Consider the following 21,095-nt stretch of genomic DNA (forward strand, 5'->3'; position numbering starts at 1 on the left):
TGTTCGCACGTCTGTCTAATTGCCTTTTAAATGATGCTATCATTCCTGCTTTTACCACTTGCCCTTGTTACAGTGTGTTCCAAGCACATACCACCCTCTGTGCTTTAAAAAAAACTGCCTTGCACATCTCCTTTAAACTTTACCTCTCTCACCCTAAACCTATATCCTCTAGTTTTTGACATTTCCACCCTGGGGAAAAGACTCTGACTATCCATGCTATCCATGCCTGTCATAATTTTATATGCTTCTATCAGGTTGACCCTCAGCCTCCGATGCTCCAGTGAAAACAATCCAGGTTTATGTAACCTGTCCTTATAACTAATAAACTCCAATCCAGGAAACATCCTGGTAAACTGCTTCTGGATCCTCTCCAAATAGAACATAGAACGTTACAGCGCAGTATGGGCCCTCCAGCCCTCGATGTTGCGCTGACCTGTGAAACCAATCTGAAGCCCATCTAAAGTACTATTCCTTTATCATCCATATGTTTATCCAATGACCATTTAAATGCCCTCAAAGTTGGCGAGTCTACTAATGTTGCAGGCAGGGCATTCCACACCATTACTACTCTCTGAGTAAAGAACCTACCTCTGACTCATGTCCTATATCTGTCACCCCTCAACTTAAAGCTATGTCCCCTCCGACATAGCCATCACCATCCAAGGAAAAAGGCTCTCACTGTCCACCCTATCTAATCCTCTGATCATCTTGTCTGTCTCTGTTGAGTTGCCTGTTAACCTTCTCTCTAACGAAAACAACCTCAAGCCCCTCAGCCTTTCCTCACAAGACCTTCTGTCCATACCACGCAACATCCTGGTAAATCTCCTCTGCACCCTTTCCAATGCTTCCACATCCTTCCTATTATGCAGTGTCCAGAACTGTATGCAATACTCCAAGTGCGGCTGTACCAGAGTTTTGTACAGTTACAACACGACCTCTTGGCTCCGAAACTTAATCCCTCTACCGATAAAACCTAACACACCGTATGCCTTCTTAACAACCCTTTCAACCTGGGTGGCACCTTTCAGGGACCTATGCACATGGACACTGAGATCTCTCTGCTCATCCATGCTACCAAGAATCTTACCATTAGTCCAGCACTCTGTATTCCTGTTACTCCTTCCACAGTGAATCACCTCACACCTTTCCGCATTAAACTCCATTTGCCACCTCTCAGCCCAGCTCTGCAGTTTATCTATATCCCTCTGTAACCTGCAACATCCTTCCGCACTATCCACAACTCCACCGACTTTAGTGTCATCCACAAATTTACTAACCCATCCTTCTACGCCCTCATCCAGCTCATTTATAAAAATGACAAATAGCAGTGGTCCCAAAACAGATCCTTGCGGTACACCACTAGTAACTGAACTCCAGGATGAACATTTCCCATCAACAACCACCCTCTGTCTTCTTACAGCAAGCCAATTTCTGGTCCAAATCACTAAATCACCCTCTCCAACACTTTTCCCACAACTGAAGTAAGGCTCACTGGCCTATAATTACCAGGGTTGTTTCTACTCCTCTTCTTGAACAAGGGGACAACATTTGCTATCCTCCAATCTTCTGGCACTATTCCTGTAGAAATCCTCCCGTAGTTTGGCAACCAGGACTGTACACAATATTCCAAATGTGGGCTAATTAACATTTTGTAGAGCGGCAACATGACTTATCAAATTTTGTACTCTTTGTCCGGACAAAAGGAGACAAGCATGCATATGCCTTCTTTACCTTCTTATCCTCTCGTGTTGCCACTTTCAGGGAGCTATGGACTTGCACCCCAAGATCCCTCTGTATATCAATGCTCCCAAAGATCCTGCCATTTACTGTATACTTACCTGTTGCATTTGACCTCCCAAAGTGCATTATCTCACGTTTGTCCGGATTAAACTCCATCTGCACCCCCCTCCCCAATTTTCCACTGACCTCTACTTGGCTGTATCGTTTGACAAACTTCCTCACTATCCACGACTCCTCCAATTTCCATGTGGTCTGCAAACCTACTAATCAGAGCAGCTAAATCATTTAGATATAAAGGTTCCAGTACTGATCTTTCAGAATGCCACTCATCTCTAACTTACAATCAGAAGCCACACCCTCCTCCACAACTAACTTCTGTCATTTATGACCAAGCCAATTTTGTATGGAACTTACCTCATCACTCCAGATCCCATGTGACTTAATCTTCAGGACCAGCATACCATGAGGGGCATTGTCAAATGCTTTAGTAAAGTTCATGTCGACAACATCCATTGCCCTTCGCTCATCGATCATCTTTGTCACTTGCTCAAAAAAACTCAATCAAATTTGTGAGACAAAACCTCCCCTACACAAAGCAATGCTAACTATCCCAAGTAAGTCCATTCTTTTCTAAATGCAAATAAATCCCATCCCTAGGAATCTTCTCCAATAATTTCCCCACCACTGGTGTAAAATTCACTGGCCTGTAATTTCCTGGATTATCTCTCTTGCTCTTCTTAAACAAAGGACAACATTGGCTTTTCTCAGTCTCCTGAGACCCCGCCTGTGGCTAAACAGATCTCCTCAACGTCCCAGTAATCTTCTCCCTTTCCTCCCTCAGTATCCTGGGATAGATCTCATCAGGCCTCAAGAATGTATCTACCCTTTATATTTTTCAAGACACCCAACACTACTTTCCCGTCCTTAATATCAACATACCCCACCCTAATCTTAACATCCACCATGTCTGTCTCAGTGAATACCAATGCAATTTACTCATTAAGCACCTCACCCACTTCGTCTGGCTCCATGGATAACTTACCTTTTTTGTTCTTGAGTGGACCTTACCCGTTCCCTCGTTTCGATTTACACATATATACTTTTATAAAATGCCGTGGGATTCTCCTTAACCCTACTTGTCAAGGACATTTTGTGGCCTTGTTTAGCACCTTTTAGTTGTAAGGAGGAGCTGTACAGGTTGGAATTTTTTCCCCTGGAGCATAGGAGATTGAGGGGTGACCTTTTAGAGATATAAAATCATGAGGGTGAAAGTTGAATAGCCAAAGTCTTCTCCTGACTGTAGGGGAGTCCAAAACTAGAGCTCATAGGCTAAGGTGAGAGGGGAAAGATTTAAAAGGGAATTGAGAGTCATCTTTTTCACGCAGTGGGTGGTGCATGTATGGAACAAGATGCCAGAGGAGGCGGTAGAGGTGGGTACAGTTACAACATCTAAAATACATTAGGACAGATATTTGAATAGGAAGGGTATGGGCCAAAATAAGCCAATGAGCCAACACAGACAAATGAGACTAGTTCAGTTTAGGAAACCCGGTCAGCTTGGACGAGTTGGACTAAAGAGATCGTTTCTCTGCTGTATACTTCTATATACGTGAAAGAATGTGCATTTATTTAGCATCCTAGCAAATCTGACGGAAGCACCCTAAAGAACTTCACTGAAGTCTCTTATTTTAAGATGGAGTCACATGTCATGTAGGTGAAATCGAGCGACCACTTTGCATATTTGTGAAGTTTTTTCAAACGTCACAAAGGTATCTAAATTTGATGATGGAAGAAAGGATATTAACCAATGCACTGTGGTCTCTCTGCACTGCTTCAGATAGAGCCATAAACCTTTCACTATCCATTAGAACAAATAGAAATGGCTTAATGTTTCAACCAAAAGCCAAGACCTCTGACAAGCTTATAACAATCACATTGTCCTGGGTGGGTTGCTGACATTAGTTTACATTCTCCTCTTCAGACGTGATCTTGTTGTACGTGTGCATGTGTGGAGCTTCAGCGGTGTTGAGTGAGGGTTCTAAATTCACTGTTTTCATAAGAACAGATAGCTTGTTTCTTCCCTTTCTCTGCAGAGAATAGACATCCTATTCTGTTGTTTCAGTATTCTCCGATTAAAAATTACATACTGGCTCCAAATATGGCTACAGTGAAATCGTTTTAGTTAGAGGCACAAATTTTAGGAGAATATGCCTTTCCGACAATATTTGTAAACAGATACTTACTTAATATTTCCCACCACACAATAATTGAAAGTGAACCACTTATTACAACTTTGAAAAAGCACCGACACTTTTATCTTGCCATTCTACTAGTAATTACTCAAACATTCAAATTACCTGTTCCTGTGCTTTAGATACTGCTCTAACTCTTTTGCACTGAATGAATATGATTCTTGAGATCACAGTTAATAAATGCAGTAAAATGAATGCTTTTTACTTATTCAAAGTCTTTATGCATTAACTTTTAGGAGCAGTGCTCTTTCAGCTGGGACTGGGGTCCGTCCTTTCCCACACAGGGTATCTGGAAAGATATAAGAATTGAGATGTTCAATATCTGCCACCTGACATATCTCACAGCAGCTACTATTTATGGTACTGTATGAGGTTTGCTAATTTTGTCGTGAGGTCTGAAGATGTTTTGTTTAGTTGTGTTTAGTATCTTTAAAGAACCGTTATATGTCTGACATTTTGAAAGTTTGATTGGAACCATTTTCTTTTCTCCTTGGTAAAACTTAATTTTCATGGTATTGTTTTAACTAACTTAAAATGTGTTAGTTGCAGAAGACTGCAATTTAGTGTATAGTATCTGCTCGTCAAATGCATTACGAAGCTTCAAGTTGAATAAGTCTTCAAACATTGCTGCCTGTTGGTTATTGTTTAATGGTAATGTGCATAACCAGTTAGAATCCCTACAGTGTGGAAGCAGGCCGCTCGGCCCATCAAGTCCATACCAACTGTCCAAAGAGCATCCACCTGCTTATCCCTGTAACCCTTCATTTCCCATGGCTAATTCAGCTAGCCTGCATGTCTTTGCCATTTTAGGCAATTTAGCATGGCCAATTCACCTAATCTGCACATCTTGGACTGTGGGAGGAAACCAGAGCACCCGGAAGAAACCACATGGACCAGGGGAGAATATGCAAACTCCACACAGACAGTGACCTGAGGGTGGAATTGAACCCAGGTCCCTGGCACTGCGAGGCAGCAGTGCTAACCATTGAGTCACTGCCCTGCAAGTAGCAACATTTGGTGCATGTGGGTAAAATAGCATAATGGAGGTAATAGAAAGCGAGATAAAGCAAAGTTCAGTGTGGTTTGACAGTAAAAAGATAAGGAGGCAAGATTTATAGCATGAGTTAAATTACAGTGAGACCATGATCTCACTGCCTAAACAGGCTTGAGGGGCTGAATGGTTGCTTCATGTACATCACATTTAATTCATTCTTGGCATGTGGGTGTTTCTGTCTGGGCCAGCATTTATTACCCACGTCTAATTTCCCTTGAGAAGTGGTGATGAGCTGTCTTCTTGAACTGCTGCAGTCCATGTGCAGTAGGTTGATCCGTAATGCCATTAGGAGGGAGTTCGAGACCACAGCCTAGTTACACTGAAGGAAAGTATTTGGAATTCATTGTATATAACTAATTTCTTGATAATTAGTGAAAGATTGGATAATGTGATTAGAGGAATGAAATTGTACTCAGTGTGCTGGCTGGTTTGCTCTAGTCATGTGACTGCTATCTCTGCTGTAAGTGCGTTTGCGTGTAGCCATTGAACATGCATCAGTTGGCACACGGTGTTAGGAATGTGTGGATTTTCAGAGCTGTGAGGGGGTCAGCTACTGAAAGAAACAGCAAGGAAAAATTAATTTAACATAATTGTCTGTAGCTCTGATTTACTGTGTGAGTTAAAATGGCAGTGCATTTTCCACTCTCTCTGGACATGAAAGGAGATATGATACAGAATTGGAATTTTTTCAACTTTAAATGGCAAAACTATGAAAAAGCTACAGAATGAATTTTTAAAAAATATCTGAGCAAATGTAGCAATGCTGCTACCACCGCTGGTGAAAGGGTGCTGCAAGCTGTGTTGCAACCTGGATCTCACTGTGGAGCAGAGAAATGCCATCTTAGGTGTCAGCTTTGTTAGAAGGTACCTAGGTACATATTTTTCATGTTCTTAGGGGGGAAGTTCTTAGAAAAATAAGTAAAAAGTCTAGCATTACAGATTGTAAGAATACATTAGAAAATGGAGAAATAAAAAGTTCAGAACAACTGCCCTTCAAACCCTGTCCTTGCAGGCACCTAGCTTCTAGTCCATGTCAGCTTCACTTCGAGGCTGAAAGGCCGCTCTGGAATCGCCTGGAGGCTCTTAAGTCCATGCTGAGGCCACACTGGGCCAAGGGACTGCCATACCGGGGTGGGATATGATCACACCACGCTGGGAGGATGTTTCATTGGTGGGTGGCTACTGCCAGAGGACTGGAAGTCACCTAACATGGTTCACTTTTACAAGAAGGGTTGTAGAGGTAGATCAAGGAACTATAGATCAGTGAGTCTCACATCAGTGGTGGGAAAACATGTGGCACAAATTCTGAAGGAGTAAATTAATCTCCATTTAGAGAGGCAAGTTAGGCATGACCTCCCTGACAAAGCCATGCTAATATGTCTGATGAAATTTTCCAATGAGTTGACTTTGTAGATGAGGGCAGTGCAGTGGCTACAATGTATACAGATGTCAGTAAGGCCTTCGACAAGGTGGGAAATGTAAGAAACTGATAAAAAAAGTAATATCACTTGGTATCCACGATAACTTGACAAGTTGGATCCAAAGTTAAGTGACAGGTGGAGATAGAAGGCTGTTTGTGTGACTGGAACTTAGTGTTTAGTAGCATACCAAAGGGATCAGTGCTAGGTCCCTTATTGTTTGTGACGTATGTAAACAGTGTAGATGAGAATGTGGAGGAAACAATAAATAAGCTTGTGGATGACACTAAGATTGACTGTAGACAGATTGGTCTGATGGGCAGGCCAGTGGCAAATGGAATTTAACCATGATAAGTATGAGGTGATGTGCTTTGGAAGAAGGAATAAGACAAGGGAGTAGTCAATGAATGGCAGGACACTAGGACACATAGAGGAACAGAGTGATCTTTGGGCTCTTGTCCACAGATCCCTGAAGGTGGCAGGGTAGGTTAATAAAGTGGTTAAGAAGGCATACGGGATGCTTACCTTTATGAGTTGTGGCATAGATTTTAAGAGCAGAGAGGTCATTTTGGAGCTGTATAGAACTTTGATGAGGCCATAGCTGGAGTATTGTCTGCAGTTCTAGCCTTCACGCTGTAGGAAGAATGTGATTGCAATGGAAGGGAAGCAGAGGAGGTTCACCAGGATGTTGGTGGGATGGAGCAGATTAGCTATGAAGATAGACTGGATAGGCCCGGCTTGTTTTCTTTGGAGCAGACAGCTTTAAGTGGAGACCTAACAGAACTGTATTAGATTATGAGGAGCATGAGAGTGTGAATACAGAACAGCCATTCCCTTGGGTCAGAGGGCCAATAACAAAAGGATAGATTTTAAGGTGAAAGACAATAGGTTTAAAGGGGACTTGAGGTAAGATTTTTATTTTACCCAGAGAGTGGTGGGGGTTTGGAAGGCACTGCATGGGAGTGGAGTTGAGGCGGGAAACCCCAAACCTTTTAACAGGTACTTGACTGTGCACTTCAAGTGTCATAACGTTCAGGTTATGCCCTCGTGCTGGAAATTGGGATGAGTGTAGATTTAATAAATTTTGGTGGCAGATTCTAAACGTCTTCATTTTTTATGATGCACATTATGGTTACTGTCAGGTAAAACTGAATGAAAGCAACAGTTTTGTAACTAAAGTTTTGATGCCATTTGGGAGTTCCAGATGGTTGTGCATACCATATGATATTTTTTTAAAAGAATCCCACCTGAGCCATGGGTGTCGCTGGCTAAACCAGCGTCCTTTGCCTGTCCCTAGTTGTCCCTGTCCCTAGAGAAGAATATCAATGCAGACTGTATAAAATAAGTCAGTGATCTTTCCAGTGTGGTGCTTTTGTGGAAGACCTAATGGTCAGTGGGTATGGAGACAGAATGGAAGAAGTCATTGCAGACCACAGCTCACCAGGTGAACCTGAAATTGATAAAGAGAAAGATGTTGTACTTGACTTCATACGTGTTCAAAGCACTGAGAGCAAATGGATTTCAACTGGATCACAATAAGGTAAGCGATGTAGTAACCAACAGATGTGAAAGCTGTGCAACAGTTTGTTAGATTTTAAAACTTATGTAGCAAAGTTCTTGTCTAATTTGTCATCAGAATGAAATGCTATGAGTTACTGTTGAGAACATGCGACAGTATTAGGGCAGAAAACAAGAAGAAACTTTCACAAATAACTAATGATAACAGTGCCTGAATTAGGGTACCATTGTGTCAGTGGTAAATTCACTGTGCAGTGTAATACCAAGAAGGCAGCTCTTGGATCATCGTTATTCAGTGCAGGCAACCAGCTGCATTTACATTCATGATGTTAACCCAAGCTGAATGCTATTCTCAGATAGAGAAAGAACGTCTGGTTATTGTCTTTGCTTGTCAGCATTTTAATCAATATGTGTTTAGGAGACACTGTAAGGTCATTAGAAATAGGATCACTAGTATGCCACTCAACCCTTCATGCCTGCTTTGCTATTCAGTAAGATCATGGTTGATTTAATAATATTCCTCCCATCCATCTTCCTGCCCTTTCCCATGATGCTTGATTCCTCAGTTGATCAACAATCTATGTATCTCAGCCTTGAGTATACGGAAGGACACCACTCCCACAGCTCTCTGTGGCAAGGAACTCCAAAGACTCTCAACCCTCTGCAAGACGATTTTTTTCCTCATGCCAAACTTAAATTATGCTTCTTTATTCTGAGACTGTGCACTCTGATCCTGCATTCTCCCACGAGGAGAAACATCCTGTCAGCATTTACCCTGCCAAGTTCCTTAAGAGTCCTGTACATTTCAATGAGATTACCTCTCATTCTTCTAAATTCCATTGGGTAGTCCCACCCTATTTAATGTTTGCTCCTAAGACATTATAGTGAACCTTCTCTGATTTGCCTCCAAAGAAATTATATTTTTCCTTTAAGTAAGGAGACCATAATTGCTCACAGAACTCCACTTGTGGTCTCACCAGTACCTTGTACAGTTGCAGTCAGACTTCACTACTCTCATACATGAACCCCTTTAAAATAAGAGCCAACATTCCATTAGCCTTCCTGATCACCTGCTGCCTCTGTATGCTAGCCTTCTGTGGCTTGTGTACAAATACCCCAGAGTCCCTTTGTATTGTAGCTTTTGGTAGCTTTTCTATTTTTAAATAATACTTTTTTTGTTGACCCTTCCAAAATGAACAACTTCACATTTTCCCACAGTATGCTTCATTTGCCAACCTTTTTCCCTACTTAATCTATCAGTATCTTCGTATAAACTGCTCATATACCTCTCCCAACCTGTGTTTTCACCTCTTTTTCTGTCATCTGCAAATTTGGTTACAGTACATTTGGTTCCTACGTCCAGTTCGTTGATATATATTATGAATAGTTGCAGTCCCAGTTCTGATCCCGTTGGAACCCCAATGTTTACAAGTCATGAACCTGCAAAAGAACCCTCTATCCCACTTGCTGTTTCCTGCCCATTAGCCAATTCTCGATCCATGCCAAAGCGCTACCTCCATCACCAGGGGCTCTTGTGAGTTAGCCTTCTGTGAGGTGCCTTGTCGAATACCTTCTGGAAGTCCAAATATAACATCTACTGGTTCCCCTCAATCCACTCTGGTTGAAAATCCCTGTTAAATTAGTCAAACGCAGTTTCACAAATGACAGTGGAGTCTGACCATTAGCCACTTCAAACATCTTCTTTAAACTGCTTCTATCTGCTCTAAAGTATCTGCAAAAAAATGTTAGTGCGTTTGCAGAAATATTAACTGAATGCAACATATTAACACGGGGAACAGGTATATTTTGACAACTGCTGACGAAGAAAGTTGACGACATTAATGCTAAAATCTTCTTGAGCAACAGCTTGACATGCTTTGATTAGGCCATAAGACATAGGAGTGGAAATAAGGCCATTCGGCCCATCGGGTCCACTCCGCCATTTAATCATGGCTGCTGGGCATTTCAGCTCCACTTCCCTGCAGTCTCCCCGTAGCCGTTGATTCCTTATGAGATCAAGAATTTATCAGTCTTTGCCTTGAAGACATTTAATGTCCCGGCCTCCACTGCACTCTGTGGCAATGAATTCCACAGGCCCACCATTGTCTGGCTGAAGAAATGTTTCCTCATTTCCGTTTTAAATTTACCCCCTCTAATTCTAAGGCTGTGCCCACGGGTCCTAGTCTCCCCGCCTAATGGAGACAACTTCCGAGCGCCCACCCATTCTAAACCATACATTATCTTGTAAGTTTCTATTAGATCTCCCCTCAACCTTCTAAACTCTAATGAGTACAATCCCAGATCCTCAGCTGTTCATCATACGTTAAACCTACCATTCCGGGGATCATCCATGTGAATCTCTGCTGGACACACTCCCGCGTCAGTATGTCCTTCCTGAAGTGTGGGGCCCAAAATTGGACACAGTATTCTAAATGGGGCCTAACTAGAGCTTTATAAAGTCTCAGAAACACATCACTGCTTTTATATTCCAACCCTCTTGAGATAAACGACAACATTACATTCGCTTTCTTAATCACGGACTCTACCTGCAAGTTAACTTTGAGAGAATCCTGGACCAACACTCCCAGATCCCTTTGTACTTCTGCTTTATGAATTTTCTCATCATTTATGAAATAGTCCATGCCTGTATTCTTTTTTCCAAAGTGCAAAACCTTGCATTTGCTCACATTGAATTTCATCAGCCATTTCCTGGACCACTCTCCTAAACTGTCTAAATCTTTCTGCAGCCTCCCCATTTCCTCAGTACTACCTGCCTGTCCACGTATCTTCATATCATTGGCAAACTTCACCAGAATGCCCCCAGTCCCTTCATTCAGATCATTAATATATTAAAGTGAACAGCTGTGGCCCCAACACTGAACCCTGTGGGTCACCACTTGTCACCAGTTGCCATTCCGAAAAAGCCTTTTATCCGAACTGTCTTCTGTCAGACAGCGAATCCTCAATCCAAGGCAGTAGCTCACCTTACTCAGCAGCCTCCTGTGAGGGACCTTATCAAAGGCCTTTTGGAAATCTAGATAGATAACATCCACTGGGTTTCCCTGGTCAAACCTACTTGTTACGTCTTCAAAGAATTCTAACAGGTTTGTCAGGCACGACCTCCCCTTACTAAATCCATGCTGACTTGTTCTAATCCGACCCTGCACTTCCAAGAATTTAGAAATCTCATCCTTAACAGTGGATTCTAGAATTTTACCAATGACCGAGGTTAGGCTAATCGGCCTATAAATTTCCATCTTTTGTGTTAAACAAGGTGGTTACAACAGCAATTTTCCAATCAGCTGGGATTTTCCCAGACTCCAGTGACTTTTGAAAGATCACAACCAAAGCCTCTGCTATTTCCTCAGCCACCTCCCTCAGAACTCTAGGATGTAGCCCAACGGGGCCAGGAGGTTTATCAATTTTTAGACCTTGTAGCTTTTCTAGCACTTTCTCTTTTGTAATGCCTACCATACTCAACTCTGCCCCCTGACTCTCCTTAATTGTTGGGATACTACTCATGTCTTCCACTGTGAAGACTGATGCAAAGTACCTATTAAATTCTTCAGCTATTTCCTTACCTCCCATCACTAGCCTTCCAGCATCAATTTGGAGCGGCCCAATATCTACTTTTGCCTCTCGTTTGTTTCTTATGTATTGAAAGAAACTTTGACTGTCATTTCTAATATTACTGGCGAGCCAACCTTCATATTTGATCCTGTCCTTCCTTATTTCTCTCTTTGTTATCTTCTGTTTGTTTTTGTAGCCTTCCCAATCTTCTGGTTTCCCAGTGCTCTTGGCCACTTTAGAGTCTGTCACTTTTTCTTTGATACATTTCCTGACTTTCTTTGTCAGCCATGGCTGTCTAATCCCCCCGATAATCTTTATTTTCTTTCGGATGAACCTCTGTACCATGTCCTCAATTACACCCAGAAACTCCTGCCATTGTTGCTCTACTGTCTTGCCTGCTAGGTTCTGCTTCCAGTCGATTTTCGCCAGTTCCTCTCTCATGCCCCTGTATTTACCTGTATTTAACTGAAACACCATTACATCCAATTTTGCCTTCTCTCTTTCAAACTGCAGACTGAACTCTGCTATATTATGATCGCTGCCTCCTAAGTGTTCCCTTACTTTAAGATTTTTTATAAAGTCAGGCTCATTACATTAGCACTAAGTCCAGAATAGCCTGCTCCCTTGTGGGCTCCATCACAAGCTGTTCCAAAAAGCCATCCTGAAAACATTCCATTAATTCCCTTTCTTTGAATCCACGGGCAACATTATTCACTCAGTCCTCCTGCATATTGAAGTTCCCCATGATCACCGTGGCCTTGCCTTGCTGACATGCCCTATCTACTTCACGGTGCATCTTGCGCCCCTGGTCCTGATCACTGTTAGGAGTTCTGTACATAACTCCCATTATGTTTTTTTTTGCCTTTGTGGTTCCTCAACTCCACCCCCACAGACTCCACATCCTCTGATTGTCATTAACTCAGGAGAGACTTTGACTCTGAAAGGCAAGTACCTTGCTCAAATCAAGCAAAGTAAAGAAAAAGGTACAAATCTCTAAGGACATCAGGAAGAAGTGATGAAAGGATGACCTTATGAGGGTATACTGTAGCTGTAATAGAGTATTAGATATATAGAGATGAAGTGATAGCCCAAGAAGGGCATCTTGTACAGAAGAAGCAGTCATTAACTCTAAGGTGATAAGAAAAATTATGCTGAAGTGCATCCATGCAAGCCATTAGAGGAATTGAGTTAGCCTGAGGAATGCAAGAGAAGCATCCTACTGGCCAAATAAGAAATGAGATTATGGACCACATTGACTGGCGCTTTGTTTGGAACGGCTACCAAGCTAAGCAAGCAAATGAGCAGCTTATGACACATGGCATCCCAGGCAGACCATGGATGAAGCTTAGAGTACATTGGATCATTCCGTCAGGAACTGATTATCTTTTCACAGTCGACCATTTGTTGTAACTATTGGGAGGTGGGCCAACTGATGTCAGTGACTGCCAATGAGATTGTAGAATGCCTGAAAGCACAGTTCAGTCACTGACATTTCAGACATGGTGATGAGTGACAAGGGCCCTCAATACATGAGTGAAGAATTCAGCTGCTTCACAAAGGATTGGGAAATTCAACACCATACATCATTTGTAGACGATCCCAGTCAAATGCAGAGACTGAAGTGGTGGTGCAGATTGCCAAAGGGACCATAAAGAAATCAAGAAAACCTAACACAGACTTGGACAAGGTGGTCTTTGAATTGAGAAATATACCTGCTGCAAGTATGGAAACTAGTCTAATGTCACACACCACCAAACCACACCATTCCAATAGAGGAATATACTAAAGCCAGGAGTAGTGAGAGGTTGAGGGACAAAGTCACAGTGAAACAACAGAAAGCCAAATTTCACCTTGGTCAAGCTGCCAAATTATTGCCAGAACAGAGCATTGGAGAGCAGTTCAGTGAAGATTCTCTCAGTTGATCCAAGGTATGGAAGAAGTATGAGGAGGGATTAAAGAGGTTGGGCTTAAACTCATTGTAGTTTAGAAGAATGAGAAGCAACCTTATTGAAACATACAAGATTCTTAAAGGACTCAATAACGTAAATGCAGGGAGGTTGTTTCTCCCTGTGGGAGAGTTCATGGCGAGACGGCATAATCTCAGAATAAGAAACCTCACATTTCAGACAGAGATGAAGAGGAAGCTCTTTTCTCACAGAATAGTCAATCTGTGCAATTCTTTACCATGCCGGGCTGGGTCATTAAGTATATTCAAGGCTGACATAGACAGATTTTTAACCAGGAAGAGAATCATGGTTGTGGAGAAAAGGCACGAATGGCAGACTAGACTCGATGGGCTGAATAGACTGTTTCTCATACATCTTTTGATTTAACGTGGTTCTGTGTACAGCAGTTTTCACCTCATGCATGCATAATGAATATGAACGCCCATATACGTAGCACTACAACCTCAGACATTTACATAACTAGAGAAGCTGTGCTGTCACTACAGGTTGTGGATCAAGAAGCATTAACTCACCACATGCATGGAATTTTGAATGATCATCAGTATCAGAGGCCTACTGTTTCCCAGCCACTGTTTCCTACTGGATCAGTAAGAGCAGTTACCTTGGACCAGTATTCATCAGAGGAGCATACTTCTCAAAGAAAAAAGCATCACCCTCAGCATGAGCAGATAACAGAGGAAGAACTAATGACAGCCCACACACATACCATTTGGACACCTACACAGTGTAAAGACTGCAGCATATTTCTGCATGTGCAGAGACTAACAAAAGTAGAAGAGTCAAGAATTAACATAGTTTTCTTAGTGACTACGTACATTGGATTAACTTGTATAATTTGTAATTATAAATGATTGTGTGTACAATTTTATTGTTATGAAATGGGGAATGCTTGGAGAAATGTACTGACTGGCCACATGCCTATGGCAAGTCATTTTCTTTCACTATAAATACCTTTGTGGGCAGCTGATGGCAGCCATTCAGCACACATCACTTGTAACAATAATAGTGTTTACAGCAACAGCAACTTGTATTTATATGACATCTTTAATGTAATAAAACCTCCTAAGATGCTTAGTTGGGGGAAAAACGGAATCATTTTTTATAAAATTTAATTCCTAAAAAGCAATTCTAAGTTACATTTAAAGAAGTAAATTACAGAAAAGGAAAGTTGTCAAAAATGACAATAAAATGCACTTGTAAGCGCCAATTTCAGGAGTTTGCTTTTACCAATGATAATTGTTACTGTCTGGGAACCACCCTATGAGATCAGATATTGGGAGATTAGAGACACAATCCCCACAATTTCCCAGTGTATGGTTTACATGTGTAAAACATTCCCTTGTGCTATGTCTATATTTGTGCTCACAACACGTATGCAGTGACAATATATTGTCCAAACATCAAACATGCTGACGAGTTTGAGAGGGACTGTACCTGAATGGATTAGTACATGGACTGACTCTGCTTCAGACACAGAAGTAGGAGGTTCTGCTATCGTTTTGTGGTTTGTAATGTGTCAGTGCTGGTTAATTGCTCCTGTTTCATGTGTTGCTGTCAGGTCTGAGGGTGACTGTGCTTAGCAGATCTCTGGGAGGAAGTCCCCCAGGTTTCCTGGCATTTTCCCACTTTTTAGCGGCAGTTACTCTTGTGTGTTTCTATAATTTTGCAATAAATCCAGACCTCTTTGTCACTTCCCAGTACTTTAACTGTGTAGGTGGTTACGATAAGAACTGCCACTAACACTGTAACATTTCTTAACTACTTCTCCATCAAGTGAGAAAATGAAGTGGTTGTGAGTTAAGCTAATGGTTTTTTGACTGTAATAAGTCTCACTCACAACCAGTATACCCAGAGGACAGCATTTAAACATTGCAAGTCCTGTCATATTATGTCGTCTTATTTCAAATTAGGGTTAAAATAGACAGTTACGTGTCTCCTTGGAAACTGTGTACAGTGTGAACCCATCACTGATACTTGTGAAGAAAGCTACAGCAACTATTTAGTCAGTGCAAGCACTGTATTCATTGGCAAACCAACCCATGCGTCATAATTTAAAAGCAGGTGTTGCATTTGTGACCAGCATTCGTGTACGTTCAGACATGGAGGCTATGTGGAATGTGAGCTGTTTCAATGCTGGACTTAATTTGTTGACCCAGCAGAAAGTTGCGAGTGGAGTTAAATTCTGTGTACATTTCAAAATGCATCAGGTGTAAAATATATAAGATTTAATGAATAATAAGTCAGTCCACCAGTAACAAGCCAAGAAAATGGAGGGCTAGAATCGTGTGTAGTCAACTTCAGCTTCACTTAATTCATTTGCTGACTTTACAGTTCTATCAGTCAATACAGGTGTAATGCATTTCACAGTCTTATCAAAACTGTTACAATTTGAATACCTGTATCAGATTGCCTATAATTTAAAATAGTCCTAGTCTTTCATCATTAATTAAAGATTATTATTCAAATCAGTTGTACAATTTATCTGACGTGGACTGTTTCTGCACCAGTAAACATGGAGGGAATTCTACACACTTTCAAGGGCATTGCCTTAAGGGAAGGTGGTAGAGAAATGGTAATATCTCTGGACCAGTAATTCAGAACCTCACGCCAGTATTCTGGGGACATGGATTTGAATCCCACTGTGAGCGATGGTGAAATTTGAGTTCAGTAAACAGCTTGTTTAATGATGACCATGTAACCATTGTTGATTGTCATTTAAAAGCCAAACCCATCTGACTAATGCCCTTTCAGAAAGGAAATCTGCCATCCTTACCCAATCTGACCTAGATAAGACTCCAGATCCAAAATAACATGATAGACTATAAATTGGGGGTAGGGATGGGCAAAATATGCTGGCCTATCCATCAATGCCCACATCCCATGAATAATTTTTTAAAAATATTATTGACCATAACTGCGACAGTTAAACTCTATCATCTGTAATTTAACAGGAATATATCACTCATGTGGAATATGATTCCAAAACTGGCTTACATTTAGGAGGTGAAGGATAATCATGGAGTGTTGTTTTTGTGATTGGAAGCATGTGACCAGTAGTGTACCACAGGGATAGGTGCTGGTACCCTTGTTTTTTATGTATGCTAACGATTTTGTGTACAGACGGTAAAATTAGTAAGTTTGCAGATGACACAAAAATTGTTGGTCGTGTTGATAGTAAGAAGGATGGTTTCAGGCTACAGTCTAACATTGATGAGCCGGTAAATTGGGCAGAGCAATGGTGGTTGGAATTTAATCCTAATGAGTGCGAGGTGATGCATTTTTGGAGGCCTAATAACGGAAGGATATTGACAATGAACAATTGGCTCACAGGGTAGTGAGGAACAATAGGACCTGGTGTACAAGTGCATAGAACCCTGAATGTGTCAGCACAGGTGGGCAGGGTGGCCAAGGAGGTATATGGAATGCTTCTCTTTAGTAGTCAGGGCATAGAATATAGTAAAAGGAATTTTTGTTATAACTTTTATATAACATTATTTAGGCCACAGATGGAAGACTGTGTACAGTTCTCGTTGACACACTATCAGAGGGATGTGTTTGCACTGGAGAGGGTGCAGAGAAGATTAACTAGGATTTTGGCTGGGATAAAAAGTGTCAGTTATGAGGTGAGACTGGTTAGGCTGGGTTGTTTTCCATGTAGCAGAGGAGACTAAGGGGGTATCTGATTGTGTATACCTCTCATAATTTTGTATTCTTCAGAGTAGATGGTGAGAATCTATTCCCTGTGTCTAAGACCAGAGAGCATAAGTTTAAGGTGAGGAGCAAACGGTTTAGAGGAGATCTGAACAAATATTCTTTCACTCAGTGGTGGTCAGAGAGAACATGCTGCCTGAGAAGGTGGGGGAGGCCGTAATCTCACCTCATTTAAGGAGCATCTGGATGAATACTTAAAATGCTGGGACTTTGTAGGCTATGGGCCAAGTGCAGGTCATTGGGATTAGTGTAGTTTAGTATTTATTAGTTGGCGTAGTCACGGTGGGTGGAAGGACTTGTTTCTATTCTATACAACTCTACAAATCAAGCACATCTAGTGCATTAGAAAAGATGATCTTAAGGTGAATTGAGCAAGAACCTTATAATGAAAATTTAAGTACAGTTGAATTGTTAGAAATCTTTGATTGAAATCTTCCCTTTTAGATGAAAAAGCGCAGAAGTGGTCTCTGGAAGTAGAGAGTTTTTATGATGTTGTTTTCTTCGAGCCAATTGAAGGTGAGCTGACGGTTAGCATTCCATCTTTACGAACACAACAAACTTACAAAATAGTTCTTGCAAACAAAGAAGACAGCAGAAGTAAAGTCAAATTGGACATTAATCAGGTGAGGAATATTATACCGTAATTATATAACTCAGCTAAGTGAATCTTTCTGTTACATATATAACGTTCAATATTGATGTCTCTGAGTAATTATAGGAAGGCAGAAGTCTGAAATTGCTAAAATAAAAAAACAAAGATGCTGGAGAACCTAAACAGGTGAGTCTGGCAGCCTCTCTGGAGAAAGAAATAAAGTAAACATTTCAAGCCCAAGATGGTCTCCTCTGCGTTGGCAAGACCCAACACAGTCTGGGTAATTGCTGTGCAGAATACCACCTCTCTGTGCGTGTGAAAAACCCCGACCCCCAGTGGCTTGCTATTTCCATACACTATTTCACTCTCATGCTAACATTTCTGCCTTATATCTGTTGCAGTGGCTCAGTGAAGGTTAATGATTGCTCTAAGAACAGGATTTCATTTTCCACTTAAGCACGTTACAGCCTTCAGCACTGAACATTTATTTTAACAAAAGCATTATGCTGGAGAAACTCAGCAGGTCTGGCAGCATCTGTAGAGAGAAAACAGTTAACACTTCACATCCAATGACCATTCTCTACGGATGCTGCCAAACCTGCTGAGTTTCTCCAGCAATTTCTGTTGTTGTTGTTGTTTGTTTCAAATGTCTATATTTATCCAGTTACCAAATCACCTTTTATGGTTGACTAATCCTTGATCCAGGATAGCTAGCCTTAACTGCAAAACTTGTTAAAAATTGAACCAAAGATGGAAGGTTGAATATTTTTCAGACCATTCAGCTATATTTCTTATTCTTTGGATTAATGACTTACTTTTAAAGCCTACTACAGGAGACTGAAATGAGCCCTACAATAGAGGCTATAACACTGCACATGTGGCAGTGTTGCCTCTTTTTCATCTACAGCTTGCAGCTGACTCCAGTGCTTTCCATGTCTACTGGCTAGTTCAATCATTTGGTCATTTAGGTCTGGGATACTGGCACTTCTGACCTCACCATGACCAGTGAATGGTCATGTACAGATTTGGAGGCTAGTACTGAAATAGCAATGGTTGTTCCATGTGTCATCTGATGGGTTTTGAGACGCAGCAGTGATCTGGAATCTGTTTACATTGATCTGCGGAGAAACACAAAGGTACATTTACTGCAGAGTATGACACTCTATGACATGGTTCATTATGTCTGTAGTACATACTTACCAAATGATCCCAAAATTCTCTTCTAGCCACGATTTTACTTCTTGGAAGAAAGGATTAACAGATTTAAGCTGCAGTTCCACTTCAAAAAAATGCAGGCCAATAATTTAACATGTTTTAATTTTTGTGTGCTGTCAAATCTTCAGCTTCCAGTGATCACTTATCTTTGCTGATCTGTAATTGGCTATTGATAAAACCTTTAGACTTAGAATCCCTACAGTGTGAAAGCAGGCAATTCGGCCAACCAGATCCAGATCACACCCCAAAGAGCATCCCACCCAGGCCCACCTCCCTACATTGTCCCTGTAACCCTGCATTCCCTATGGCTAATCCACCTAGCCCACACAACCCTGAACACTGTGAGCAATTTAGCATGGCCAATCCACCTAACCTGGTCATCTTTGGACCATGGGAGGAAACTAGACCAGCTGGAGGAAATCCACACAGACACAGGGAGAATGTTTAAACTCCACGCCAACAGTCACACCAAGGCTAGAAACCAACTCAGGTCTCTGGTGGTGCTATCCACTGAACCACCGTGCCACTCCAAACTTGACTTGATCTTTCTTTTGGTTTGCTATGTTTTGCAGTTTTTAAGACAGGTAACCTGGCCAAGTAGAACCTTCTGCATTTGGAGTATTGTAGGGAATAATTTCAACCTCTGAAACACTCCAAAATCAACAGGCATTCATTTGGAGAGGCGTGGAAAAGAAGGGTGGAGGTTTTCTGCTAGACTATTCATACGTGTCCAATTTCTGATATTGTTCTGCTAGTGAGACAACCTTAGATAACAAATGATGGTGTAACAATTTTTTAGTCTTAGATGTAAATAACAATAAGTTACTGAACTTCCCCACAGTCATGGATCACTCAGTGTGTGTAATGATTCCTTTATTTGAAGATGAATTTACATCTTCATTACTCACTCATGATAGGAGCATGTATACTACAATTGATGCAGAGAAAATATTTGCCCTTGTTGAAGAAAGTTCAATACTAGGGGCTATAAATATAAATTAATCACAGAGCAATCCATTTGAGAAAAAACCTCTTTACCCAGAGAATGATGAGAATATAGAACTTGCTACTACAGGGAATGGATTAGATGAAAAACGTTAATCATTTAAGAAGAAGTTAAGTTAGAACCTGACAGGGAAAGGAATAGAAGGCTATGTTAATAGGGTGAGAGAGAGAATGGTGGGAGGAAGCTCTTGTAGAGCACAAACACAAACATATACCATTTGGGTTATGAGTCATAAATGTCTATAGCACAGAAAAAGGCTCTTTGTAACATCAAACCTGCACTAGTGTAAAGCAACCACCTAGCTATTCACTCCCATTTTCCAGTACATGACTGATAGCCTGCATGCTTTGCCTTTGACATACACTACTCTGAGATACAAATCAGGCTCACAATCTGTCATGTGTTCTTGAAACTCTGTTCAAAGAGAACTTGAGATTAACATTTAGTTCATCATTCCATTGTTCATTATTGTTGAACTATTTGTTTCATTGCAGTTATTGTAAGTTTTAGAAATACGTTGTGGAGTGGTCTTCACAAAGGACATGTGCACAAACATGAGAAGCAGCATACTATTTTTTGTAACTTTATTTTCCAGGATACCTCTGTTGATCTTTGGTGGCCCATTGGTTATGGTAATCAGACTGGTTACAACTTGACTGTTACTTTCACAATCAGCAGGAAATACCACATTGAAAAGTCTATTATGGTCAGTCATTCTCGATTATCTGTTTAAATGCTTATTTAACAATCTACATTATCAACTGGATGACAAATTATGGAAGATTGATAATTTTTAATTTGTGTAGCTGTTTATCCCCCAGTTAAGGATGGGTGACACAATTTTAAAATGTCATACTTTGGTCAGTAATTTTAAAAGAAAATCTTCCTTTTTTATTTCTTTGCCTTCGAGAAGAAAAGGAAACAGTTCTCATTTCTTGTGACTTGACCTCAACGTTGTCCTACTTCAGCTGAGAAATTTAGTGTCTAAAAGTTAAACTAAGCATCTGTGTTTGCTTTATACAGGATATGTTAGCATTAGCCACTGTTACTGG

At 41.0% G+C, this 21,095-nt stretch overlaps 1 protein-coding gene across 4 annotated transcripts in view; it reads left to right on the forward strand.

The window, feature by feature from the left end:
- The window catches only part of manba (mannosidase, beta A, lysosomal), an 82,341-nt gene that overhangs the window by 17,186 nt on the left and 44,060 nt on the right, over nt 1–21,095 (forward strand). For all 4 annotated transcript variants that reach the window (XR_007247144.2, XM_048526887.2, XM_048526866.2 and 1 more), the window contains exons 5-7: nt 4,229–4,352; nt 17,675–17,853; nt 20,639–20,749. Coding sequence is in view for 3 of the 4 variants with exons in the window: in XM_048526887.2 (XP_048382844.2) it covers nt 4,229–4,352; nt 17,675–17,853; nt 20,639–20,749 (414 nt within the window). In the remaining variant the exon portion in view is untranslated. The remainder of the gene's footprint in view (nt 1–4,228; nt 4,353–17,674; nt 17,854–20,638; nt 20,750–21,095) is intronic.

The sequence above is a fragment of the Stegostoma tigrinum genome, chromosome 1, assembly GCF_030684315.1.
Source record: "Stegostoma tigrinum isolate sSteTig4 chromosome 1, sSteTig4.hap1, whole genome shotgun sequence".
Taxonomy (NCBI): domain Eukaryota; kingdom Metazoa; phylum Chordata; class Chondrichthyes; order Orectolobiformes; family Stegostomatidae; genus Stegostoma; species Stegostoma tigrinum.